The sequence below is a fragment of the Plectropomus leopardus genome, chromosome 5 (assembly GCF_008729295.1).
Source record: "Plectropomus leopardus isolate mb chromosome 5, YSFRI_Pleo_2.0, whole genome shotgun sequence".
In the NCBI taxonomy this organism is placed as follows: Eukaryota; Metazoa; Chordata; class Actinopteri; order Perciformes; family Serranidae; genus Plectropomus; species Plectropomus leopardus.
The window spans coordinates 17184246-17212207 of record NC_056467.1 but is presented as its reverse complement, the minus strand read 5'-3'; the positions used below and the strand labels follow the sequence as shown (position 1 = coordinate 17212207).

At 40.8% G+C, this 27962-nt stretch overlaps 1 protein-coding gene across 1 annotated transcript in view; it reads left to right on the top strand.

Annotated features, from left to right (window-relative positions):
* grik4 (glutamate receptor, ionotropic, kainate 4) overlaps positions 1-27962 on the top strand; it is a 194856-nt gene that overhangs the window by 63615 nt on the left and 103279 nt on the right. The window contains exons 4-6 of the mRNA XM_042486419.1: positions 13509-13674; positions 23196-23374; positions 27428-27481. Of these exons, the coding sequence (XP_042342353.1) occupies positions 13509-13674; positions 23196-23374; positions 27428-27481 (399 nt within the window). The remainder of the gene's footprint in view (positions 1-13508; positions 13675-23195; positions 23375-27427; positions 27482-27962) is intronic.

The window sequence follows — 27962 nt, the reverse complement described above, 5'->3', positions numbered from 1 at the left end:
AACAGCATTTGTGACAGCATTCTGATGACACTAGATATCCAAAAGCCAGAGATTGTTTTGTATTAAGTTGCTGTGAGCTGTAACTTACCAGTTCTTAGCAGAAGAGAGAGGATAATATTATCTCAGATCCTCACAGTGCAGAGTCGCTCCTCCTCATCTGAGCCGCTGCATCACATCCACTGCAGCCTCTACCAAAGAATAGTTTGAGAGTCAAGAGCACTCACTCTGCAGCAAAATCTGGGGACCAAATCATCTCCAGAAGCACACTGCACAGCACACTGGCTAGCAAAAAAGAACCCCAAAAAACATAACTCCTTAACTTGGAGCAATCTCATTCGACTGAGGGGTCTCTGACTGATAATTCAAATCTCTGACTTTCAGGGAGCCGCCCTACTCTTAAATAATGTAGACTAAAATACAAAATTATTAAATAAACTACAGTTACAGTAAAGTTAAATAAAGTAGCTATTGCTAAATAATTAGCTTAAATAAAACACTATTATAATAATGTTTAATTAAATACAGTTAAATTATGTATTGATTAAGTTAATAAATCAAAGCAGAACCCATAGTGCTTTTATTTTAAAAGGCCAAACTCGCGTCAGGCCCGAAGTGTCGATGTTTTGCTTTGATTTCGTAACTTCCTGTCAATAGTTGGGTGTTAGCAGGAAGTTGCACTGTTACTGCAGTACCTTTAAACATGAGGGTTTACCTACTTTGGGCACCAAAAACCTAACAGCCTAACAGCTCTCCAGTCCATATACCATAAAGATATGCAAGTCACACTGGCACTATGTGGTCACAAAATGTGACTAAATAGTCACAATCAGAGTCTGTAGTTACAAAAACACACACTTCACCTGTTCACACTACCACCACTACCTGTCATTAAGTTAGACTGGAGACAGCGCAGTCTCCAGTCGATATATATTAATAGTATTTGCAAGTCGCAGTGGTACTCCATTGTCACAATCAAGAGCCTTGCAAAACCCTTGCTTTTTGTGTGTGTGTCTGCGAGAGGCAGAGAGTCATAGGAGAGAAAGGGAGAAACCCTGTAGCAAGTCTCATGCCAGTGGCTTAACAAAACAATGTGAAAATTCAGGCGTGATGGTCATCTTATACTCATTTTATTTTTCTCTTGTGGAACAAGCTGCGATACATCGTAAAACAACTGCAGTTACTACTAAATGCACATAGAACAATATGTCTGATGAGTCAATTTATCAGTATGGCTGGAATAATTGTTGTTAAAGTTTTTACATGAAGTCATTTAATTCTTAAAACACCTGTCATCCATGAAACTGCAATATTTTTTAAAGATATCTGCAATGTTTTTGTAAATAATATAATAGAATGTACACTATTTGGTACATTCATTGAATATAATGTATAGAGGTTATGCATATTTACCTACAAGTGCTTAATGCTTGTAGCCACTGAAGCTACAGCCACTAATGATTAAAAATGAGTTTAATTTAATTCAGATGATGACTAATACATGACACCGTAATTCATTTATCTGAGATTTATGTACCCTGGCATACCCATGCACAAATCTGTACACTTGAGTGAAAGAATGTGTGTGTTATGCTGAGTGTCACTCCATACAGGATTCCTCTGTTCAGTGTGCTTGCGAACAAAGCGCAGGTGCTTCTGTCTCTGCCTGATCATAATTAGAGGAGCACAGCTGTCGTCTGCACCTCTGCTGACCCTTTTCTCACAACACTATTGATCTGTCTTGTCAAGGCCGCACTGGCAGAACCACCATGTGCATATCCAAATCCACTATCTTGTCATCAGGAAGCAGTCTCTTGATTTGATCACTGAGATGAAAGCGAGGGAAAACAGAGTGACTCCCAGGTGAGCAGCAAGCAAAATGGATTTCAATTTAGCTGATTGTTGTCATGAAGAGTATAAAAAAAGACTGCTCTGTGTGACAGTGTTGCTTTTGTTTTTTCTTAGTCTGCTATGTCAAGCAGCAGAGTTTTTATTTTGGAAAGAGACAATACTCAAACCAGCTGATATTGCTCATCTTTTTCTGCCAGCTGCTCACTGAATTAATGCTCTGCTGTTTTCAGTTTGTGAACTGAAAGTCATCAAGAACATTTGAGTCTTTTGTCGTTCCATCAGCATGTTTGTGTTCCACTCAGAGGCCAGGTTCTCAAAGATTTGTTGACCAACTGCTTGCCAATTTTGCTGTTGTAAGGTTTAGCTGTGCTTTGTTTGGGTGGTGTAAGTCAAACATTTGGCTAGATTCCCAGAATAGGACTAAGCCCACTGTAAAAAAAACAACAACAACAAAGAAAACAGTTTTCCCAACAAACCTTCCTATAGAAAATGGTGAAAGCAACAACACAAATATGTTTTTATGCCTCTACACCAACCATAGCTGTGGCCAGGAGCGTGATGTTGTCTGTCCCACTCTCATGATCATGATATCTCAAGATCACCTTGAGTAATTTTTTTCAAATTTGGCACAAACTCACCTTTGGATTTAGTGATTCATTTTGACTAATTAGCTTCGAGTGATCATAGGTCAAAGGTCAAGGTCACTGAAGGTCACTGTGAGCTTGTTATAATTCTTGTGAACACTGAATCTCAAGATCACCATGAGGGAATTTCCACAAATTTGGCACAAACATCCACTTAGACGAAAGGATGAACTAATTCGATTTTGATGGTCAAAGGTCAAGGTCACTGTGACCTTGCATCTGTCTCATTCTTGTAAACACAATATTTTGAGAACACCTTGAGGGACTTTCCTAAGATTTGGCACAAATGTCCACTTGGACTCAAGGACGAACTAATTTGAATTTGATGGTCAAAAGTCACTGTGACCTCACAAAGGTTTTTCACTGTAACTCAAGAATTGATAAGCTAATTATGGCCACATTTCACACAAATCTCTTGTAGGATAAGATGATGAGGTGATGATATTTGATATTCAAAAGGTCAAAGATCAGCTTCACTGTGGCTTCATTATGTTCTGCAAAGCACTTTTCTGGTACTTACTTAACATCGTGTTTCAGGAACAGAAGGGGAGACTTTTGGTCATATACAGAGTTGGTGACACTAATCTTTAAACTTTGCTAATAGATCATCTGTGCTGCTGCGGGGAGGATGTGTGAAGCATCTATGTTTTCACAGACATGAATATAAACTGTGCAAATTGACTGGCACACAGAGGCATACGACCACAAGGCAGTAATTTTAGTTCCATGCTTGATAAACACAGATAGACTTGGGCACTTACGAGCATATTAACTGGTTAATGTTACTTCATTTAATCAGGTAGGACACTTGAGTCAGCTCCCTACATCAAACTAGAGGTTTCTTTTTTTAATCCTCACTGCTCACAATGATACTAGAACAGCTGGTAGCCAAACAGGGGAGTTAAAAAAGCAATTCTTTCTTCTCTCACAAAGACATTTGCTCTGAAATAGGGCAGTGGAGTGGGGAGCAGGACTCTCTGGAGGAAAGGAACTTTTTTCTCTCTGAACTGGCTGATCAATGAGATAGAGATCTCGTGGTCAATGTTCCACTCTCCTAAAAGGCACCATGGGATCTGCAGCCCACTTCATCTTTATCATTGGTCTGCTTTGGCTCTGACCGCAGGGACGTGATGCAGGATCATTACTACCACAAATAGAGATCTGGCTTCATGGGCTGAGACTGGGATGAGCCACCGGGCTGGAATGGAGACTGTTGGTTGGGTAGCATTGACTCTCTCATATCTCGGGTTACTCATCTCTCTCCTTTCTCTCCCACAAGGTTTTTGCCTGCTTTTTCTAAATGCCAACAGCTGGTCTCCCAAATCTCCCATAAACCTTTTGGTTCGAAAGGGGATCAGGTAGACATAATAGACTACCACCTGCCCTCTTCAATCTCCTGCCACCCTCCAATGCCACCTTTGCCAACTCCACTCTGGCGTTCCAGCCCTGGCATCACACTTGCTGACTGATGGACAATGTCTCCAACAGCATCTGTTCTCTAATGCTTGGTAGCCAACATAATTCTCTGGATTGCAGTAAGGCTCAATCCAGCCAGATTTCATGCTTCGTGTTCTGCCATTGGTTGGTTTTCTACACCTGATAATCTCCAAACTGATTAGCTATATCTGACGGTAAATTAACTGTGCTCCGTCTGGCCTCTGCAAAGCTTGTATTCAGCTCACTGAGACTGAGTGGCCGCTGTCCACTTGGCTACGGCGCTTAGTGTTTTCAAGGACAGTTCAGTCTTTCTGCCAAGCGTGTGTTGTATGCTAATTGATAGCCAGGTCAACGTGCGATAATGTAAATGAGTCGCTTCAAGCATCATTGATCAGGGGCCCTAATGCTAGCTTTCCTGCAGCCATTCCTGACACGATCCAGGACCCATAAAAGTGCAGTGATACTTTATTAAAAAGTGTTTTGTTCTGCTGCCCCTCTGAGCCCAAGCCAACAGATGTAGTTGCTCATTATGTCTCTGCTCTCCATATGGCATTCCTGCACATCCGTCTCCCCTTCACCTCCCCTCGCTCAGACCCCCTCCCGGCAGGATCCTGTTAGGTTCACAGCAGACAGGTAGCAGAATGACTTGGGCGCTTGTCAGCTCAACAACCGAGGCAACCCACAGCTTGTTGGACTGGGCAGAAGGGAAATTAGCTTTCTCTTCACTCCAGCTCAGAGTGACGGTCTCCTCACTAATGCCAGGTCAGGTTTGAAACTAGCCTTCTTGAATGTAACCTCGAATTTTCCATTGAAGAGGGGTTATCAGAGGTTATTGGTAAGCTTATACAAAGCAATAAAAAAATACCCTGTCTCTTTCCAACAGGCAGCCAACAGCACATCAACGGCTTGGCAGTTTGAAAATATGCCAGTTAGTTTTATTCCTTGTTTTAATAGCTAATCTGGGCAGATCAGAGTGCAATCTCAGAGTAATTAAGGCAAGAATAATGTAAGCACATTATAATTGGGTTGAGGTATTTTTGCTGCCAAACAAAGGTGCCTTCTTCTCCCCACTACTCACTGTGTGCGCAGGAGTGTATGAATGTGTGTGTCTGTGTGTGTCTGTGTGTGTGTGCGTGTGTGTTACTTGTGCAAAGCCTGTGTCCTGTGAGAGCTTCCTCATTAAATGCCTGTCAAACCTCTGTCTGCAAACCTGCCAGCCTTTCTGTCACACTGCAGAACACACACACACACACACACACACACGCATACACACGTGCAGACAAGACCACGCAGAATGAGCAGACTCTTTCTGTGTCATGCACACACTGAAAAAGCGAGGGACAGGTTTGTACCTTTTGTGGTTAGGGCTGTATGAAAAGGTGCACGATCTGATATCCCCAAGTAAGTGTTGTCCCTGGATCAATGACTAACTTGTTTATCCAGGACTCACATTACAACCAACCATCAGCAGCAATTCTCGATTGTGATGTCATTCACAGTGCGCCGTACAGATACCAGGCCATGAAGAAAAAAGAAAGCGCCTATTTCAAAGCCATTCAAGCAGCAACCCCATGCAGAGATTTGCTCAGATTTTCAGCACATTTTATCACTAAATATATTTAACCTCTGTTGGACCTATTTAATGGGAACGCAATATGTGTGAATAAATAAAAGTTGCAGGACTTATGGTAACATTAGCTCTACCTGCTTAGCTAAACTAAGCTAAGCTAAGCTAAGCAGGCTAAAAGGCAGCCTGCTGCTGATGTGTTTTGTATTGGAAGTGTCTTGGATTGCCAAGTCTACGTCTGGTAGTATATTTCTGAAAAAAATGACGTTCTGGCCATACCTGCACCTCAGCAAAGTGTTTTAACCCTTCTTATCATCACAATTTATAGCATAAGCAACTTAATGCATGTGAACTGAAAAATAGACGGGATCCAGAAGTTGTTATCCTGGGCCATGGTGAAGTGTTGGTCCAGAACCACCACCAAGTCAAATTAATCCTGGGCTGTTGTTCTGCTTACCAGGTAGAGCTAATCCTGTAACATTTTTTTTCACACATGTATTTCTCATTAAATACAATCCACAAAATTTCCCAACCCTGAAACAGTTTGTAGCCTAAAGGAAGCTGCATTTTAGCCTGCGTAGCTTGGCTTAGTTTAGCTCAGCAGGTAGAGCTAACATTTAGCTTATTTTAGCAGAAAGAGCAAATGTTACGTCCTGTTACATCTGTTTTTCACACATATGCCTTTCCCATTAAATAGATCCAACAGAAGTTAAATACATATTTAGTAATAAAATGTGCTAAAAATTCAAGCATATCTCTGCATGCGGTTGCTGCTTGAATGGCTTTGAAATGGGCGGTTTCTGTTTTCTTCATGGGCAGGTATCTGTAAGGCGTACTGTGAATGACATCACAATTGAGAACTGCTGCTGATTGGTTGGTTGTAATGTGATTACTGGACAAATAAGTAAGTAAGTAAGTCCAAGAACAACACTTACTTGGAGATATCAGATTGTGCATGAAAAGGTGTGTAGAATTAAGGGGCAAAGGTTGGCAGAGATTGTATATAATATTCCTAGCTTTGTTTAAATTAGTTTAAAACCACCTAAAAGTAAGAATCATTGTGTTTTGCCTTATAATGAGCTGTTTACATACACATCGGGAGTGGGTCCACCATGTTCTACCCTAGCCTAGAAAGGACAAATCAAACACCTACTCTAGATGGGGCCATTTGCTATTTCATGTTTTTCACCCCTTACCATAGGCGGAGTCCCTTTTTAATCGATACTTTCTGTGATCCAACCCTTGAGGTGGGTTGGAAGAAATAAAAAAATATATACTTACAAGTTTAAAGCATTAAAAAAGCTCGGATCAGAGATTGTCAAAGTTTCAGTGACAAGTGTCAAGTGTCATTTTAGGGAGCCAGCATGTGATTGAGGGCCACATTTTAATGACTTTTTTTTAGTGATATACTATACTACGACCACACAAGAATGTTGACAAGCTTTTATTACTGACTTTGCTGATCTATGCACTGCATTGTTCATTTGAGTTAGTTTAATAACTTTTGGTTGTTTTACGTAAATCTCTTGTGTAGACTTCTATGGTTCACATTTACTGGGCCAGTTTGTCCCCCCAATATATATTGTAATTACTGCCTAGGTCTTAATGGTACCTGAGAAAGTCTCCCATCAATGCAGCCACTTGCATTTTTAATGGAGGGCTGTTTGCAATCTGAACACGCAGCTTTTAATACTTGGTGCTAGAAATATATTTCATTTGGCAACCAAAAAGTCTAATACTCAGTTTTAGTCATTACATAATGACTACAGCATAAACAACTTTTATGACTTCCTGATCTAACAGCAAACAAGTACTGCATCTTCTAAATAATAAATGAGAGCCACAATACTCAGCTTTAACTTGAAATGTATTTGTAGCCCACAGAGGCCAAACAATAGCAAAGCTAAATGCTGATGTTGTTATTGAATCCCCTGAAACTGTATGTCCTGAGAAATGAACCAATAAAGTGGAGAACACGAGACAGATTGCTTTTGACAACAGAATCAAATTTTAAACTGCTAAATTCAATGAGACCGTTTAATGAGCGCTGATTGCAACCCCTTCACCATCCCTCACTCCCTGTTTATGTCTATTATGTGTGTTTACGTTTCCTTTCCTGCACACGGTTTCCCTCGTCTCAGCCTCGGTGTCACTCACTTCATTGCTCTCCTCATCCATCAGTCAGACTATCAGCCTCCCTCGATCCCTCTCTCTGTTCCCTCCCTTTTTCTGTCTTTTACTTGCACTTAGTCTCCCTGTCCTCACCCACCCTTCATTCCCCTGGCACACGCCTGTCTTGCTCCACAGCAGTCACCATGGTATTTAGTTCTATTTACAGTGAAGCTAGCAGATTATTAAAAGCGGAGCGGTTACCTTGGGCTTTATTGTTTGCCTGAGATTTTCCTCCCCTCACAATTTTCAAATGTAATTAGTTTCACTCCCACACCAATAGTACAACTGCCCTGAGCAGATGCTTTTAAAAGACACTTCCATCTAATTTTAAATTACAGCTTGTTTACTACTATCTACACGTTGTTTACATTGCCTCTTATTATTGTCTGTGCTTTAGCAAAAGGCAACACTTACTTGAATGTAACTGTTGTCTCTTCTTATAAAATTGCAATAAATAAGTAAAAACATGTTACAAAAATATTTGTAGATCACAGGCATCAGACATCAACTTCAAAACCCACCTTTTGTGGTTGTATATGCTGCCAGGAGGCGTCAGTTTTTAACGTGGCCAGACTGCACCTTTCCCAGTGCTATGATACCTGCAGGTCAGCTGTGTGGCACCTGTCACCACCACTAATTTAGTTTTAAACATGTGGGTAACGACGCAATTTAAGGAGTTGGAAAGTCCCTATGGGGTGGATGGAGGTGGCAATGAATGGCTCCAAAAAACTCTGGACTTTAACTTGGGAGTCCGATGTTTGCTTCCCGCATGAATGTTGCCTGCCCTTATGCGTAACTTTAAATCTTAATAAAATTAAACTGGTGAGTAAATATAACAGTGCAGCCTCCACACAGTTTTCATGAATGTTGAAGTTAACAATAGAGACCAAAATCACTTTTTTGTATCAGACTATTAACATTTTTATTTATGCTTTAAATTTGGGCATTTTAACATGGTGCTGCATAACTGACTTCTGGAGTTAGCCTCAATTGACCATTACAGGAACTGTAATTTTTCAGCTTTGAAAGTTGCCGCTTGACTCAGTCACATACATGAAGAGTAAGACCACCTTTACAAAATAGATTTTTACGGAAACATGTTTCAATCATAAAAAATTAATGGCTTAATCAGTCACGGCAGATGGTGGAAAGCTGAGGCCAGTAAAGCACTGTGGGCGTGCAAAAACTACAGACAAATAGAACCTGTAAGCAGCATTGATCTGGTAGTTAAAAAAAAGCAGTGAACACACCATTGGCATATTGGCTATGAGACACTTAGGGGAACTGCAGAGCTGTTCGTTCTCTGTGGGTTTGCCATTTCACATTTAGCATAGTCATTTAATCCATTTTTTTTTTTTCAAAAATACTGATTGGCTTAGCTTTAACAATTACCACAAACCCAAACAAAGAATGGCATTGTCCACAACAGTAAATCAAAGTCATAATTTGTGATAAAATGTGCCAGTTTGGCATTCAGTCACCTCACTGTAAATTAGTACTCAGGACTGCTGGCATGGCGAACGTGTGAGTTTTCTACCGAGCTTCACTGAAAGTGATGCAGCTGTTCGGTTCAGAGTCTTTGAAGCTGTGCCCTGCAAAGACACATGTAGGAAAGATTTTTCTGTTTTTATTTTTGGGATTAATCGACCAGCGGAGTGACTGATACTAGCTGTTGGTTGCAGATAAGAAGTCTGGCAAGCGACTTTGATGTGGCAGACAACTTGCTGTTAGTAATGTGGAGATTGATTTTCTTTGCTTGGTGTACCCCTGTTTTAACTCAAGTCTTGATTCAGAACACTTTGTCACTCCACTACATGAGGAGGATAGTGACTGCCGTAGTTTAACAACCAATTAATCATATTGCTCCAACCAGGGGGAAATGTTTTAAGGCATGATGTATAGATAAGGCCATGCTTTAAGCTACGTTTAGCCAGCAGCTCCCTTGTGAATGCTAAATACTAAAAGCTATGGTTAAAATAGAGTGAGAATCATTGCAGATTAAGTGAACCTTTGCATTTTAATGAAATGTTTCCAGTAAATATGTTTTTATGGAAAATTATCAGGATGTCTAATTAAATATTTGTGTGAGTCGATGCTGCATGCTGTGGAACTTGATGATGAATCAAGAGTTGTAGCCAAGTATTTCCCCAGAGATGCAGGCGAATGGAGCAATAGGGTCCAATGGGCCAATACGATGGAAAAGGACAAAAAGTATGTATCTGTGTGTGTGTGTGTGTGTGTGTGTGTGTGTGTGTGTGTGTGTGTGAATATGCGTGAATTTGTGTAAGCTGCTTTCTAAGCCCCCTGCTGCCTCAGATACAGCCTATCGAAGCATGTCAGGTTTTTAAGTGAAAAGGGTCAGGAAGCACCAAACTCCAGTGCTGAAAAGGAAAGAAAAAGCGCATGGAAAAAGGGGCAACTGGGGAAATAAAGGGGTAAATAATCTGTGGTATGCAGAGAGACAGGAGAGAAAGAGACAGAAATGAGAAAAAGACAGTGAGAAATTGTCCAAATGCTACAGGGAAGATGAAGGACACACCTGAACAGGGGCACATTTCCCCAGTGTAGTGTACAACTATTACCCAGGTTTTAGGACTCCTTGAGAGGTCTGAATGCCGTTCCAGCAGGGGCTGTCAGTATTGGACGCACCTCCATCCATCCAGACACCCGGGGACTCCATTACACCCTGATGGGCAGGGATGGAAAACCAATCGAGGGGATATGGGGACGAGGGAGAAACCAATGTATGGGCACTGGGAACCACACAGACAGGCAATCTGCCATGATGAAGAGGCTCCCTTCCCTGTCCCTCCTCTCGGACCCAGCATGTCCTCCCTCATCCCCTTCAAGCCCCACTGCGCTCTACTGCAATGCCTTGGCAGCTGACCGACCCGACACCTGCCACACTCATTCGCACTCTCCGTCTGCCCCGTTTTTTCTCCTCCCAGGCCTAACTGTAATTCCTGGCAGCATGTATCGGTTCACATCATCACACGGAGAACTGAAGCAGAGATGGATTTCATTGGAGGCAAATAGATGGGCGACATGTTTGAATTGGGGTGGAATGTAATTTATGATTTTCTTGAAGTTCAGCAGATTTGTGAGTGGCTCCATTCAAGATTTGTTGCTGTGCTCAGGGAACGTGGAAGGCTGCAAAGTTAGCTGCAGTGTACTTAACCTCCCCTCCGACAGTGGAGACCAGTCTGTGCTAGGCATACCTGTTAGTGCAGTGGGGGTGGTATGATAAATTCATTAGGGGCAGCTAAGCAATACAGATATTTATACAGCAACAGCAAATCTACGGTGTGAAAACACAGCAATCAATCTCACTGAAGACTGTATGCCTCACAGTGGGGCTCGGATAGAAGAATTGTGTATTTATTGATTCTTACTGAAGGCTTGGCTGGCTTTTCTTTTACTTAGTCCTTGTGTCTGATCTTTGCTCTGACTGTTGGCAATGCATGCGCATTTTAACACATTTAACACGTGTTTCTGCTTGCTATTTTTTCCAGTTGATATATTCAGTCTCATTTTAAGTGTATTTATTGAGTAGGTGTGGATATGGCTTTCAGATATAGCCTACAGGGCAGTCTGTCTTTATTTATTTTTTATTTTTTGGATTGAGATGCATTTTCTGTTGTTTTGACTTGTCCAGCAGCACATTAATTCCCCCCACCCAAAAGACCATGTGTTTATTAATTACACACCCCATGTTAGTTGAATTTGTAAAGAGAATTTTGTTTTAATCGCATGCCTCTGCTGAATGAAAAATGGAAAAACAGATACAATTCTTAATGAATCATGGGTGACTCATTTAGTAACAGAACTATATCAAAACATCTGTTTAAAAACTGAATCCAAATTAACTTGGACTGAATCCAAATTAACTTTTTAAAATACTAGAATACCATTTGGGACCTCCTTGAAAATGAAATGCTACATCTCAAGGGGCTATCCTTTAATAAATTCAAATTCAAATTCATAGTCACACATTAATTAATTAATTAATACTAACATACTAACAGGCTGAGGCAGCGGTAGACTAGCAACTCTGTATTCAGCAAGGTAAAATGACTGTTTTTGTCAGTGGAGTGTGGCTTTGAAGAGGATGTAGATAAGTTTCACTTTCAGTTCAGTTCCCTGTTGGAAAGGGCTGTCTGTTTGTAAAGCACTAAGCATAACTGAAAAAATAAGACCTTGATTATACAGGAGTTGTGTGAGAGTTCAGACACAGATATTTTGTTATTGTTTTGCTGCTGTTAAATGCGAACCCCTTTGACTTAAATTCATAAAGAATCATCTCTGTTTTTGGATTCTTGGTTCACCTTGGACACATGCCAGAAAGAAATGTTTTCTTTACAAATTCACTGAACAGAGGAGAATTGCTGATATACAAATAATCATTTGGTTGATAAATTATTCTTTAAAGCCAGCAATTTATAGCTTCAAGCAAGGACATAGGTTTTAGTTCATTGCAGGAGACACATATAAAACTAGGAGTTTAAGGTTCTCCCCACAGAACTTTTGATCAATCTGGTGATTTTTTGCTTAATTTTTGTCTTCCTCATTTATTTACTTATGTATTTTTAACTTTTAAATACCTTTGATTGTTTCAGAGTCAGTTCTTTGCTAAATATTAAGGGGGACATGCCCCCTGCATCCTCCCATAAATATACGACTAAGGTTTCAGGGGTGCTTGAGGCCTTTTCTTATCTTATTTGGGGTGGATGATGAAGAAAAAATTAGCACATTTTTCACACAGTTTCCAATTTTTAGAACCGTGCAGCAGGACAGTTATCCCATGTACATGCATGTTTATGTCCTAACAGCAAAATAATCTTGATAAGTTGGGTTTGTTACAGGATCTCATTCCCACCTGTTACGGTCGCTGTCCAGAGTCTGTTGGTTAAGTTATTCAGTTTGACCACAAATGATATGACATAAACTGTTAAATATGAAATCTGTATTTACTTATTTAAGTATATGTTTGATAGTCCCATTCTGTTAATCTGATATGCATGCACACAGCCTCAAATTTAAACTAAGAATTGGTGCCTTTGCCTCATCGTCAACATTTTCTTCCATGTGCTGCAGTACAAAGCAAATTCTCCATATTGTAACATATGAATCAGTGCATACAACGTACATCCTCCAATGTTTGATTTTTGTTTCACTGAGTGGAATGAACAGTAAATGTTTGGACCTGTTTGGTCGTCTATGAACATCACTGATAATGGTTGCTCTTTTTTTCCTTGTTCACTAACCAAACAGCACTAATAAATATCCCCTAAACAAAACAGATATAGCACCTCAAACTTTGGACAATAATGCTGCAATATCATGTTTGTGTTTCAAAAGTGTCACCTTAAAAACACAGTTGAGCTGCTCCACAGTCATTCGGGTAAACAAATGTTTTGTAACAGTGGGTGAGGGGGTGTTATGCTGAAGATTTCTCTAACAAGGGCTTGTTCGTGTGGGTGGAACAAAAATAAGTTTTTAGATCCATACTTGTACTTAACAGGAGCTTCAGTGCCTCAGTCACTGAAAATATGTGTATTTTGAATATGCACATTGCCGCAGACCCCTGGGTTATCCTTGCTTGCAATTTATCATAACAGATTAAACCGATTTCTACAGAGCTATTCTTTCTTCTAGCTGTCTGCTCACATTGTACTATTTTTATTCTGCAGTTCACACTTGAGTTTTCTCTTGTTGTGATCTTGTTTATGGTTGTCCTGTCTGCAGACGTCTGCTGCATTTTCAAACATGAATGCAAAATGTCAGTCAACCGCAGATGATTAAAATGCGACAGGTAGTCTGACATCAGCGTCTCTGTGCAGGTGCCCTATGTCAAGGTCGCTCCAGAGGACATTCTGAAGGTTCAGTTCCCCCGCTTCACCACTCTGGACCTGAGGCCAACCAACACTGACATCAGCCTGGCTGTGGCCGGCCTTCTCACCTTCTTTAACAGCACCACCGCCTGCCTCATCTGTGCACAGGCTGACTGTGAGTACAACGTTCACACCCTGATGACAAAGTACACGATAATACACACACCCGGGGAGAATCTGCCAACAAAGTGCAAACATTTTTGTTAAATGTGTGCTACCCTTTAACACGTGTTAGCACACATGAACTTCTTACACGCATGCTGACTGTGTTCTGACAACAGATGCATTGCTTATCAACATCTCACCCTGTGACACGCTCCCCTCTGAAGCAGCTGCTGCACTCCACAGCTAAAACTCCCTCACAGCAACGTGCCCGACATCTGCATCCCAAAATAAATCACATCCACTGCAGAATCCCTTTTCAACATCATCATCATCCTTAAATTAGAATAATGATATTTCACATTACACTGTGTCATGTATAATCCGTCTCCAACATTCAGCATGTAATGTCTGCAAGACTGGGCATACTCTTAAAACACAGCATTGCCGATGATCAAAACGCATCTAAGACAGAAGAGAAGGAACGAGGATGGGGTTTGCAGCTGCATCCACCAATGATCTGACCGCCTCCCTGTCAAAGACACTCGTTAGATTGTGAAAATACTAAACTGAATGACCTTAAAAAAAAGCTTGAAAATCTCCTCAAGGGGAAGTTATTTTCGTAAATAGAGAGGAAGATTTAATCATGGCCTGTTCCCACCCTCTTGTAGTCCGGCAAGCAGTAATTACAACTTCCTAGACAAAGGCACCGTGACCCTGAGTGGCACCCGCTAACCTTTTTCCTAATCAGCACAAGGCTTTGAAGAAAGGAAATAGGCTTGAGACATCATCCGTGTGTCAGACAGCAGAGAGATGGCAATGAGCCACTGTGAACCGCCCACCCCACCTATCTCAATTCTCAGTTCTTCTGCCTTTCAACTTCCTCTTTGACTATCTCTTGGTCTTTACTCTGCATTCTCCTTTCATTCATAACCTTTAAGTTCTGTGTGTTAAACTAAAACTTGTGGGTTTTTAGAGCTTTTCATGCAAAGTCAGTCATAGCAAATTAATGCAAATGTAAGGCTACCATTGTAGAAACAATTTCTTTTGATCTTTTTTTCCCAGTGTGCCAAAAACAGCATTCAGTTAGGCTATTTACTAAAAGAAAATTCTGTTTATCTAGTGGAAGTTTAACCCAAACTCATTACCCAACCTATTATAAGGGTCAAAAATGTATCATTGGTTGTTTTTCCTTCTAGGTCTGCCTGTACCTGTCAGTCATTATCCCAATTCAGGGCTCAGATCCTGTTTCTGTGACATTTATTCCACTGAGAGTTGATTAATACAGCTCTGGCAAGAATAGTGATAACAAGTGAACCTTTTAGGCACCCTCTGACTTTAATATTGGTGAGTTTGGGGAAAAGAAACTCATTTTAACATTACTTTTCTTCTTCCCTCTGGATGTGTGTGGGTGTGCAGGTTGGTGGGGTGGTTCTTATTCTGTGTGAGTGGGCTAAGAGAGGACTGGAAAGGAAATTAAATGAAATGAAAAGAAATGAAATGAGGGGAGATGAGAGGCAGATAGAAAAGAACCAAGGGGAGTCCGAAACGAGAGAGGAGAGGGGAGCGGAGCAGAGGAGAGGATGCTATTCGGAAGATGTGGCAGAGGTGAAATGTAGTGATTGGGGTGAGGAAAGGGGAGGAGGTAACCACGCTGGGATTATACACTGGCAACAACAGTGAGACAGTCCAGGAAATGACGCGGCTGTATTGATTGCACCCTCTCATGTGACCCTCATTCATTCAATAGAAAATGCAGCAAATGGCAGCGTGCCTGGATTTATGTGTGTGTTTGTATCCGTGCATGTGTGTGTAAAGGTCTGCATTCAGCAATAGCTTAAGTTGAAACCCATTTGACACTGGCTCCGGCTGGCCCCGCCCCGCCCCGTCGGCTCACGCAGTTGGTCGGTTGGCAGCCTGCTGTCGGTGGCTCGTCCACATGTGCCGGCCTCATTAATCACCCAAGCCAGTGACAGCCTAATAGAGCGTGGCCAATTCATGAATATTTTCCAGCCACGGCTGAGGAGGCAGGAGTGGAGGTGGAGCTGTGCCCACAGGCACGGTGCACACCAGGACAGACATTAATCTAGCTAACCTCCACTATCGATGGAGGTGTGAACATGAAGCGGACGCGGCACTACCTCTGGCTCAGAAAACTGCCCATGTGGTTGAATTTGTCGACCTGCTGGGTTGCCCCACATGTTGTGTGGCTGTGGCCTGTGGTAAATGAAAAGAGACACATGCATGCACGTTCACTGTGGAAACCGCACTCATTCACATGCATGCTGTTCCAGCGCTGTGCTACATTAGGGAGGTGATTGGTGCAGCTGTCAGGATGCTGAAAGAGAACATCCCATAAGTACTGAAGTTAGAACTTTCCCTCCCAACTCCCTTACAGTCAAGATGGCGACAGTGATTATGAAACAGGGGTTTTCTTTCATCTTCATAGTGGATCATAAGATATCGGGAATGGAGTTATTTTCTGGATATTTTTAGAGTTTAAAATGAGACAAAACATTTCTGTTAATGTCAGTTGTGAAACCACGATGAAGGCCAAAATGTGGCCTGAAAGAGATGGTAAGGCTTTTTGTTTTTAGCCGAGTAAATCTCCAAAAATGCTGTTTGATTTTGTTCATCACTTGTGGCCCCTCCAGCCGATTAAGAGCAGTTAGGAGTCAGAAGTCAATAGATGGGTTGCCATTAACCCTCAAATTGCGCATATTGAAATTGCGAATATAAAATCCACCTAAAGGAAACAAGCCAATATCGAAAAAACTGTCATGTTATAGCAAAAAACATTTTTACACTCACAGAGGTGGTATTTCTATTGTTATATTTTTATTTATATGATCTTAAACAGCCATATTTTGCAAAACTGCAATGGAAACACTTTTTTTTTCACTGTTACGAGTCACATTATGCTGTGGCTATACTTGCTTGCATATCACGCCTATGTTCCCTTTGATTGTAAATAATGATGGCCAGTGTATTTCTAAGGCACTGATGACAGCTAGTGCAGTGGCTGCAATAGGAATAAACCTGCTGATGTTTTGAACATCCATCACCATGCTTCTTGGAATGTTTTCGCAAGAGGAGAAGTGGCATAACATTGTGAGAAGAGTCATATAACATCAGTCAGTGGAAACGCAGTCATCTTGCAATTGTGTTTTATTGACATTTCACAAATTTTGCTTAATTTTTGTATCAATCTGTAATGGAAGCCCGCCTACTGACGGCATTAAAAAGGTCAGAAAACAGGTTTTTCGACAATATTGAATCACTGCAACCACAAGGCCCTTGACTATACAGTCATATAAATGGGCACTAAAATATTAGGCTGCTTGGTCCAGTAGTTTGCGAGCTGCTATGGACAGACAGATGCGCACATGCACATACACGCCCATATGCATGATTCCTGCCAGACTTATGTCGGGCATAGACAACAATGCCTTTTTCTACTTGTTGTGTATCATGTTTCCACCACAACCTGTTTTTATTTTTTTATTCACACAATGTTGTGTGTGCTAATGGGCTTTTTCCTGGTGTTGATTGCATGCCCTTGTCATCTAATAAATTACAATTCTCCATTACTCACAGTTTCTAGGGCCGACCTTGTGTCTCTGCATATTCAGTATTACCATCACAAACCTGTAATCAGTGTTAGTCAGGTGGAAGAGACATCTCAGTGACTTGTGAAGAGGATTCTATACAAAGGTGTAAGAATGACGGGAACATGGTAATTGCAGGGGATAGTCGTAATGACTAATAATTCTGTAATGTAATTATGCTATGGCTTCTAATAATCCTGATAAAGGCGTCGATGTCAGTCGTCAAAGTGATGGTGTTGGCAATGGTGCCAGAAGTAGCAGCACTTTGTAGTTTTAAAAGCTTTACAATGAATAGATGGAAGGCAGCATTAGACTCCTGGTTTCAATGAGTTGACTTGAGTTGACTCAGTAAAGTGACATTTTGGATCTGTGGGTGGAACTTGCATTCAAAGGTACGAATGTTGAGTAAAACGTGAAGCCTATACTTATATTTTCTATCATATTAAAAAAAGGCCTCTGACTGATTCACTAAGTTTGTGGACCACTGAATATTTTGAGGGTTTGCTTTTTATATTTTGGCATTTAAACTCAAAATGCGCATAAAGAAACAGGTGGATGGAAACCAAGCTTGTGACATTCAGGGTTTAAATCCAGCATGAAGCTTTTATCCCTTGCTATCTTCCCCCATAATTTATATCACTATTTCCTTTACTTTTAAGACAAAATAAAAAAGCCAGGGACCTTTCAAATAGAAGTATCACTTGTGATAAACTGTGAGGTGTTTTTTCCAGTGTATCAGGTTCACCTGAACTTTGCTATTTTTGCCTTTTTGCCATTTACTCAAAGCGTCTACCATGGTTGTTTTCGCAGTTGAGTACTTCCACCTGTCACACGGTAATATCACACTCAAATGAAGCTCACTGCAGGTTAAATCACTTGTGGTTTCTAGGGTGCTGTATGAAGAATGAATAGAAATGCTTTTTGCAGGGACAACAGGAATGATCATCAGCATTAGATCAGCACCACTATCGTAATAGGTGGATTATTGATGGTTGTACTTTTATTGTTATTTGGGTTAATGGGAAGGGGAATACACTCAGACATACTTTAAATGTTTTTGCACTTGATATTGCCTACAACATTTCAAAGTGATGCCCCCCAATGGTGGCAAAGTCATAAAAGTAGGTCTTACTCTCTGCTCAAGGCTAAATGATGAGTCATCATCATAATGTACAGCTGTCATCAGGCCTTTTGGGTCTGTATTAAAAGCTTCGTCTGTGACCGAAGGTTTCATTATACATTATTCACCTACAGCTGTCAAGGTGTTCATATTCAGCCGCTGTACTACATTTACAGTGTTTTGTGCATGTGTAAGTGTCTGTGGTAGCGTGTGCACACGGGTGCGCGTGTGCATGCAGAGGACCCTGTGGTAACAGTGTGTGAAAGGTAAATTAGTGGTTGCCTGACTTGAATGTCAACACTCACCTTTATCTATGTGCCTGACAGTCTGAGCTGTGTGTCATCCATGTCAATGAGGTGGTAACTAACCTAGAAGTTTATACCTGAAAACTTGTGAGGATCCTCTTAATATAATGCATTCCCTAGATATAAATCTTAACTTCATAACGTGTGCCCAACCACCACATTCATTCCTACCTTTGAGTTCAAATCCTTGAAGGGTTTCTTGACACCTGCTCTGATGGGTGTGGGCGGAAGTGTGGGGTTTTTTTTCACCTCTAACCACACCCAACAGTGATTTGAAGGGGTCCTGGGGTCCATGTGTACATTATTGCAGCAAGGTCAGATGTTAAACCACTTCTTTTTTTATTTCTTATTTGTTTACCTCAAGTTCTGCTATGTAGCAGTTTTTTCTTCCTATTTTGTTTTGTGCACTGGTGATGATGCACCACTGTTTCACTAATCTTGAGGTTGTGGTAATGTCAGGAACACAGCAATGCACTGGTATATGCAAGAAAAAAATGCAAGGTTATAAACCTAAGCTTGAATGTGAACATTACAACATTTCAAGTATGTAAAGTATAGATGAGGGTGGAAATGCACATTTCAAGGATACACTGTGTGTTTTGGTGAAAAGCACTAAATGTAAACTTATTTTTTTAACAAGAAAACTACACTGAGCACCAATATTTATTTATTTTTATGAGGTTTTCAGTCCAGGTTTCTAGTGGTAACTACTTTTGTTGAGTTTGCTTTACATTAAAATCCTTATTGAGCGATTTTTTTTACATAAAGCAGTGGCAGTACAAAATATTTGGTTTGCATTTGCAGTAGCTTACCACAGTACTGATACAGCTAATGAGGAGCCATCAGTTTACTGCAAGGCTGATGTGAATACGACTCAAATACAAACAGTAATGCCAGAGTGTTTGCAGGCATTGTTTCCTGTCAGTCTCTCAGTCTCCAGTATCATATATCATACGCATAGATCAGACCAGCATTTGGGTCCTGATGGTGATAACCCTGAATTTTAAGGTATCGTGAGCACTCAGGTTCAGCAAGGTCATAAAAAAAATTATTAGAGACATGTCTATAATCAAATGTTTGTTTAACAAGAAATACATGCATAAAAACTTACTTTTGTGAAGTACCAATATGTGCCACCCAGCTCCATTATTTGTACAAGGCTATTTGGCATTGAGAATGTCTAACGGACGTGTAAAGTTTTCTTGTCCCCAAATACCTGGGAAATATTTGTGTAATATGGCTGTATCGCTATAGAGGCCTACCCATTTTTACCTACTTAAATAAAGTCATGTAAATGCAGTAAAATATTAAGGCAAAGTAATGGAGTAGTTTTGAACATTAATTGGTAAAAATGTTTGGGAACCATGGTATTACTGTATATAAAGAGGTGAACGCAAAATATAAATGCACTGAATCGATATTGTTGGGAAGTGGCTGCCATTAATTGTTATTTAATATAACTTTAACTTAAACCTAATTCTAATCTTAGTTATAAAGTTTATAAAGTCTATAAAAGTCATAACTCTCAAATAGCCCTATGAAGTAGTGAAAGGCCAGCCAGAATATTCTCACTTTAAAAAAAATCCTCGTTTTCAAGGTCATAACTTTATAAAAACAGAGGTACAAGGCCAAACACAAACATAGGCACACACACACACACACACACACACACACACACACACACACAAACACACATACACAAACCGCTTCAAATTCTACTGAAAGGAAGATATGCGTGCTTTACAGGACAGCATGCACACACACTCCCACAGAATTTGTTCTCTCTGCACAGGGACTTGTACAAGTTTAACTAAAGAACAGAACATTTTTCATTCAGCGGCCTGGTTTTGATTTGATTGAAACTGGTTCACCAGAGCAAACAGAAAGAGAGCAACATGGCTGCTGTAAAGCACCCTAGTGAAAAGGGATTCTGACTCCTCTTTGAACCCTGTGCAGCCACAACACTAAAGAGAATATGAGCTTTTATTCTGCGTGTCACTCTATTTGTGTGTGAATGTGTGTGCGCTGTTTAGCCAGCTGCATCTGGTACAGTGTTTAATGTCATGAACACGAAGCGGGAAGAAGCTCGAGAGAGTGGATGCAGGAGGCAGGCGAGGAGGGCGGTTTAGCAGAAGCTATTTCAAGCTCATCAAAGTTATTCTGCGTTATACTACAGAGGAAGTTGATCTGACAGGTTGAAGACACAGCCAGGCGAACGAGCAGCAGCCAGGAGTGATGTCTCATGAGTGCACAGACACAGGTAGCCAGGTACAGGAAGACAAACACACACAGCGATATACCGCCGTACAGACAGGCTGACAGACAGGCAGACACTGAGACATAATTACAGAAGCTATTAGACATGACGCTGGTGACTGGGGCAGCACTGTAGCTTGCATTAATGTGCTGTAGAAAAGCTAAAGGACTACGCTTGATAACTTTAAATTGCTGTGCCAAAACTGGTCTCCATGTGACAGATAACCTACTCTGCTGTCGCCATTGCAGAAATCACATAGAAAAAAAGCTGTTGACGTCGAAGCCTGGAGTGCCATTTCATTATTACTTTATAATGGAAAATGCAGGTGGATGCTCAGCTAGGTCCTTCTCCACAAAGTTATGTCCTTCTTCCATGACTCTCCTTGCCAATGTCAAGGAATGTTATATGAGAGTGATGAGATCTGCCAAATTGCTAAGGTGAAGCTAATGTAACTATCACATCAAAGTGCCGTGGTTTACTACTCTGAGTCTCATTCAGGTTGTATTTTTTTTCGATGTAACACTTCACGAATGAGTTTATACTCCTATATGGAAAATTAGTCCAATAACCTCTCACAGTCTGCTAATATATGGACGCAGAGTGACTGGTAAAATGCTGCCGGGAGAGTTTTGATTAAGTCGGCCATGCTTTAATTAGGGCAAATCCCACTTACCTCAGTAGAGTCAAATGGTCTGTTACCATGGGATAAAGTACAAGAGAAGCTGCTGAAACGTCCCTTTGTTTTTGATGGCTTTGCAATAATTGTAATTAAAGATAATCAGTCCACTTGTTCTGCTTGAAAACATCTTTATGGATCCATTGTTATCAAATGTGGCAGAAAAACTAAGAGGCACATTTGTTTGTACTTAGGGGAAAGCATGTGCTTAGTAAACGTCCAGTGTTTAGGATTAAGAGGCATAAATGGGCAGAAATGATATATAATATGTGAGGTATGTTTTCTTTAGTGTATAAACACATGAAGGAAATAAGAATGTTTTTGTAACTTATACCTTAGAATGAGCCATTTAAATCTACATAGGAGGAGGGTCTTTGTCTTTGTACACAGATTATGCAATGTCGCAATGCCATGTTTATACAGTAGCCTACAGGGGACAAACCAAACACTGGCTCTATATAGGGTCGTTCACTTTTTGCATCAGCCACCATAGTTAGCAGCTCCTCCGCAACACACAGCATTAGACGAAGCAAAAAACTGCTTTATTCTGTGTAAGTAATTCAGTAAGTAAGTAAATAAGTGAGCAAATAAGTAGGTAAAATGTATCCATAAAGTGCATTCAAAACAGTTTTGACACAGTTTTCAGTGTCTCTAAGTATGTACACAAATAAGTCAGTAACAAACATAGGTCACAAAGTACTTAACAAGGTCAATATACAACATGCAAGAATAACAACATAGAAGATAAAGTGACTACCTGAGCCAGGTAGTTCAAAGTGGAAAACTATTTGCACAATACATAATAAAAAATGTCAAATATGCATGCTTACATATTACCCAAATGCCTGTCCAAACAGGCGTATCTCTTGGCTTTTAAAAGAAACCACAGAGTCAGCAGACTGTACGGGTGCAGGCAGAGAAGTACAAAATTTAAGTGCTGCGGTCGAAAAAGCTCAATCACCACAGTGTCTTAAGGCGGGTGCAAGGGACAGACCACAAATTTAGCTTATTTGACCTAAGAGAGCGAGTTGACCAGTTTAAATCACCAAGTCCATTTGTTTGGGAGAGGAAGAGATCTCTGCAGATAATCTGTTCCTGGTAAAAAAAAACTCCTAAAAATCTGGATGTTTAATTATCAGAGAAAAAAGGTGAGCACACATTAGCAGGTGCTAGGCTGGTGGCCTGTCTCTGATGAGCCAAACAGTGTGGGAGAAACATCGATTTGTAAAACGACTTCATTAAGCCGTGTTACTGCTTTAAATCACCTGTTGGTTTGTTTTAGAAGAGATCTCTGTTTCGGCTGGTTTGTTATCTGCAATCTTCACAGCTATATGCCACTTAATACTGTTAAATTTTACACACTGTTCCTTTAAATTCATAATGCATTTACAATATCAACCATCATTACAAAAATGTACTTGACATCCTTAACTTTCTGGCTATGTATTTTATCAACTTTTGAAAAAGTCTATTACAGCATCTCCTTGGGAGAGTCTTCCCTTCATTAAAAGTAATTTTCTTATGTGTTTCTTTTTGTGTGTGTCTGTGTGTGCGTGTCTTACCGGCAGGCTTATTGAACCTGGAGCAGCTCCTCAGGCAGTTCCTCATCTCTAAGGAGACTCTGTCAGTGCGCATGCTTGATGACAGCAACGACCCGACCCCGCTCCTGAAGGAGATCCGAGATGACAAGACTGCCACTATTATAGTCGACGCCAACGCCACCATGTCACATATCATTTTGGAACGGGTTAGTATGGTTCACATGATAGCTGTGTTATTCATGCACTGATAACTTGTCTTTATTTTATGTCTGCAGTCTGAGCTTTATACCAAATGGGAAATTCCCAAGATCCACATATATTTAACTCTCATACATCTCAAGAAGGAAAAGTAACTGAAAAATGCCACTGGCAAGAAGTGTTCAAGGCTAAAAATAATTGTATATGTGGAGAAGGATTTCTATAGCTGAAAGTTGGTTTCGTCTTCAGTTTTGACCTGTAAAAGTAGAGGATGAATTCCCCGCACAAATAGTGTGCAGAACATATAAAAAGGGAAATATCCTTTTTCACCGCTGTAATCCATTTGCCGTCTCGAATTAGAAGACAGATTACGTGAATTTATGCACATTTGGCAGTGGGCAAAGCTTTTAAAAGATGGGAGGTTACAGAGTCTACAGTCGAAAACCCACTCCAAAATAAAAGGCAAATGAATCGAGGCAATCTTGTCAAACAAACCCGTTACATCAAATTATATGGATGAGAGCATTAAATCAAGTTGTACTCCGACGATTCATCTTCCATAAGTGAGAATTCTGCACAGTTAAGTGGATTAAGTGCAAGTAAGGACAGACTCAAAAACGAAAGAGCCCCTTTGTCTACTTTCTAATACAGTTCATGTTGTGGATTAAAACGAGCCGCTCTGTGTGTCAGTGACGCAGATCAAGTGGACGGATTCTTTCATGTCTTTCTAATCTATTATCTATCTGTTGCTCCTCAAAAGAAAAAAAACTGACATTGAAATATAATTATAAATGTAAGAAGCAAAGACATAAAGTTTATCAAGTGAGTAAAACAACTTTCTGACAACTTAAGCAAGCACTATTTCTGTCCCTAGTGTTAACGGTATGACCTGTATGTGTTTTCGCTAATGGCACATACAAATAATTAACGTCCGGGAACATTATTAAAACCTCCATCATAACGCTGAAGCTGCTCCTGATTGGAGACTTATGTTCGTGACATCAGTAAAGGTGATTGTGGGAGCCAAGGAAGCGAGGGTGTTTGCAGCAGCATATGGCCTCTTAGTAATTAATACGCACCTCATTATTTCTAGAAGACGATGGATGGGTGGTGAGAGTGGAGGTGGCGATAACTAAAGACGAGATGGGAGAAGGAGAAGTGGAGATGTTTCCCGTGCTTCTCCCGTCATTATGGTCTCGCTCGATCTCGCAGTAGTCTTCAGTCTCAATCTCTCACCTCAATCAGGCTGCCATCAGTGGTCATCCAGTCACCATGGCAACCCTGGCAACCCTGGGCCACAGAGCAGCGGGAGCCCACAGTGGGATGTCTTTCTTTTCTCCATTTTTGTTCCCCTTCTCCCTCCATCTGTTTCTACAGTCTCAATATATGGAGTTGCTCTCTTTCTTGCCCTCTGTTGTCCGCCCCAGAGAAGACGATTTCACTTTGTTTCCTCACACCTCCCTCCTCGTGTGGTCTTGTACACCCTTCCCTCTATCTCTCACTCATTTGTCTCCTTTGTGTGTCAGGCTGTCTGTCTGTGGTGAGACAATCCTGCAGCAGGGTGGTGGAAAAAGTTGGCAGTCACGCCTCTCTTGCAGAGGGCCAAATGTATCAAAGCTGTGCGCCGGCTATATACGCCTTTCTCATACGATGATAATAGTGCCCAGCTTTTCCAAAGGGACGGAATCGTCTTTTGTCATGCAAGACATTCCCCGTTATTTGTCTGTTTGCATCTTACATCAAACCCTCGTCAGACAAAGGTCTCACTCTCTGAGGTTTTAGCATTCAGAGGGGTTTAGGTCAGCTGTGTTAGCATTCTGAATGTAATCTCATTCGGTCAGGCCTCCGCTGTTGTGCGCAGCTATACAGAACCATAGTGGTATAGATAGTGAGCCCAGTATATGGGGGCAGTGCAAACTGTGTGCACTCTGACCAAAAGCTGGGGTAGAACAACAACGAGATAAAAACGCAGGGAAAGAAGACGGAGAAGCTTATTTTGAATGCAGTGAAAGGAAACCAAAAGGATGTTTTCCATCAACTGCTTGTTTTTGTCACATTATGTCTTCTGAATGGGATGTGGGCAGAAACCAAAGGCGATTTAGGTCATAACGTCAGTTTCTGTGCATTAAAGAAATAGTTCCGATTTTTTGAAGTGGGGTTGTATGGGGCACTCATCCATAGTCAGTGATTTACATACAGTAGATGTCAGTTGGCATGTCCCCAGTTTGGAGAAGCAGGCTGGAGTCCAACATGGAAGCTAAGCGATGTACTGCTGTGGGTTAGGGTCTATAATTTTAAAATCCTGTGCTTTATGTCAGAGCCACTGTAACAAACTACAAATTCCCCACGGGGATCAATGAAGCATTTCTGATTCTGATTCTGATTCTCATTAAGATAAACAGTGATTTAACAATGCTGCACACGGAGCTGTTGGTCTACCGCTGCCTTGAACAGTTATTTTGTTTGTGTTATTGTGTGGCAGCTCCTGTGTTCAGGGTGCTAAAATTACTGTTTTCATCAGTGGAGTCTGGTCATAGATGGGGAAATGAGGCTGCTAGTGGCTTCACTGTTGGATCGAGCTACGTGACAGAAAGATAAAGCAGTGAAAATACTCCCAATATAGCGAACACTTAGTGTGATATCAATGTTTTAGGTGGGACTTGTTGCTGAGCCTAATCTACAGCATTACATTGCTTAGTTTCCACGTCAGACTTCAGCCAGCTTCTCTAAACTGGGAATGTGCCTACTGACATCTACTGTATGTAGTGCAATGACTATCGATAAGTACCCCATACAACCCGGCTTCCAAAAATCTAAACTATCCCTTTAAAGGCTCTAAGAAAAAGATGCAGTGCTTTTTAAACATCACTTTGCCACATGAAGGTACTTTAAAAAATCTCAACCACCTTGCGCCTTTCGCTAGCTTTACTGACTGTGTGTAACCCCAGGGCAGATGTTAACAAACAACTTCCCTGAAGCATAATAATTATCTTACAAAGTCATCATGCCAGTAGTTTCAGAGTAATGGCATGCTAAATATACTCAAAGGAGAAAGCTCCATGAAGACATCATGAGGGGTCATTCAGAGTTTAATAATGAAAATTGTAGTTGAATGTTTTTGCTTTACTGTAAGTGATGCCTTTCTATTTCTTCCTCTTTTATTATTTATGCTCCTGCAGAACACTTAAGCTGAATATTCAACATCTGAGTGGCATACACTCATAATGGCACACAAACACGCACACATTAGAGGGTATACTTTTTGCAGATATGACAGCTAAATATCTGTTAGTAAATGCTTTCTGATGTTGCAAAACCGTATGATAATGTTAGTGTGGAAGGTATTTATTATGGAAATATGTAAATTTCAATGCAGACAGGTGCGGAAAAGACAGAGTAATGTCTCAGAAGGTGCATGTGGGTCAATTCATGTTCAGGAAGAATTTCAATCAAATTTGAATAATGATTTGTGGAAAAAATGTTCTTGGACAAAGATGACGTTCTTTGACGCTGATTGGTTTGATATATGTACATCTACTTGATATTTATTGATTTTAATCATAATGTGCATTGCTGCGTGATTAAACAGAAGCCTATAGCTGGATGATTTTCTTTTTTGCTAATGACTTTAATGAAATCACACTATGAGAAGTTCACCCTGTCCTTCACAACTGCTCCTCACTGTGACTTTGATTTAATCAAATTGTAAGACAGAGCGTCGAGCAGCATACTAATGCACCTCAGAAATTAATTGCTCCATTGAGAGCCATCGTCAGATAAGAATGTGTCTGGTCTTATCAAGATGTGGATTTGATCTGTCTGCTTCAGAGTGGAGCTTGAGTTACACTGAATCACTGACCTCTCAACTTCTCTCGTCGCCCCTTTATTCCTGACTCTCTCTGCTCTCTGTTTTGTACCCCACCCCCTCTCCGTTTCTCTGACCTCCGTCTTAACATTGTTTTGTTCAAATCACAACCTTCGAATTTCTGTTTTGTACCCTCTGTCTCTTACATTTGCTCTTTATCTCTCTCCTCCTGCCCCTCTTGCCTTTTGTTCTGCAGGCATCAGAGCTGGGGATGCTGTCAGTCTACTACACTTACATCTTCACCTCTCTGGTAAGGAAACGGGAGATGTTGTGGGTATTTAGAGGCAATATAGATTTCACACCTGCAGTAGAACATCAGTAGTCTGATGCTATGCTCCTGTAGTGTATTAAAAAAATGCACTTTAATTGATGCTCTTCACTCGAGTGAGTGATTGAATGGATAGAGTTAAGCAGACAGGTGCTAAGACAGAGTAATTATAGCGTGGCTGGTTTTCTCCATGTGACTGCAAATTAGAGACATACTGAGTGTCGTGGCTCCAGTGGCTCCAGTTGCTGCTCGTTTGCCCTAGTTGGTAGAAGTGCACTCCCACCAAACCAATACATAATAATGATTATTATAATTGCTACAAGTACCATTGTTGTTTCTCCTGCAGTTTTTTCTTGTAATTATGATTGTGGAAAGCCTGCCAAAGCTCCCATTGAATGAGCGATGAAGTCATCCTCCTCAGAGTCAACATTCATTTCTGTCAATGGAGGAGCGCCACACATCC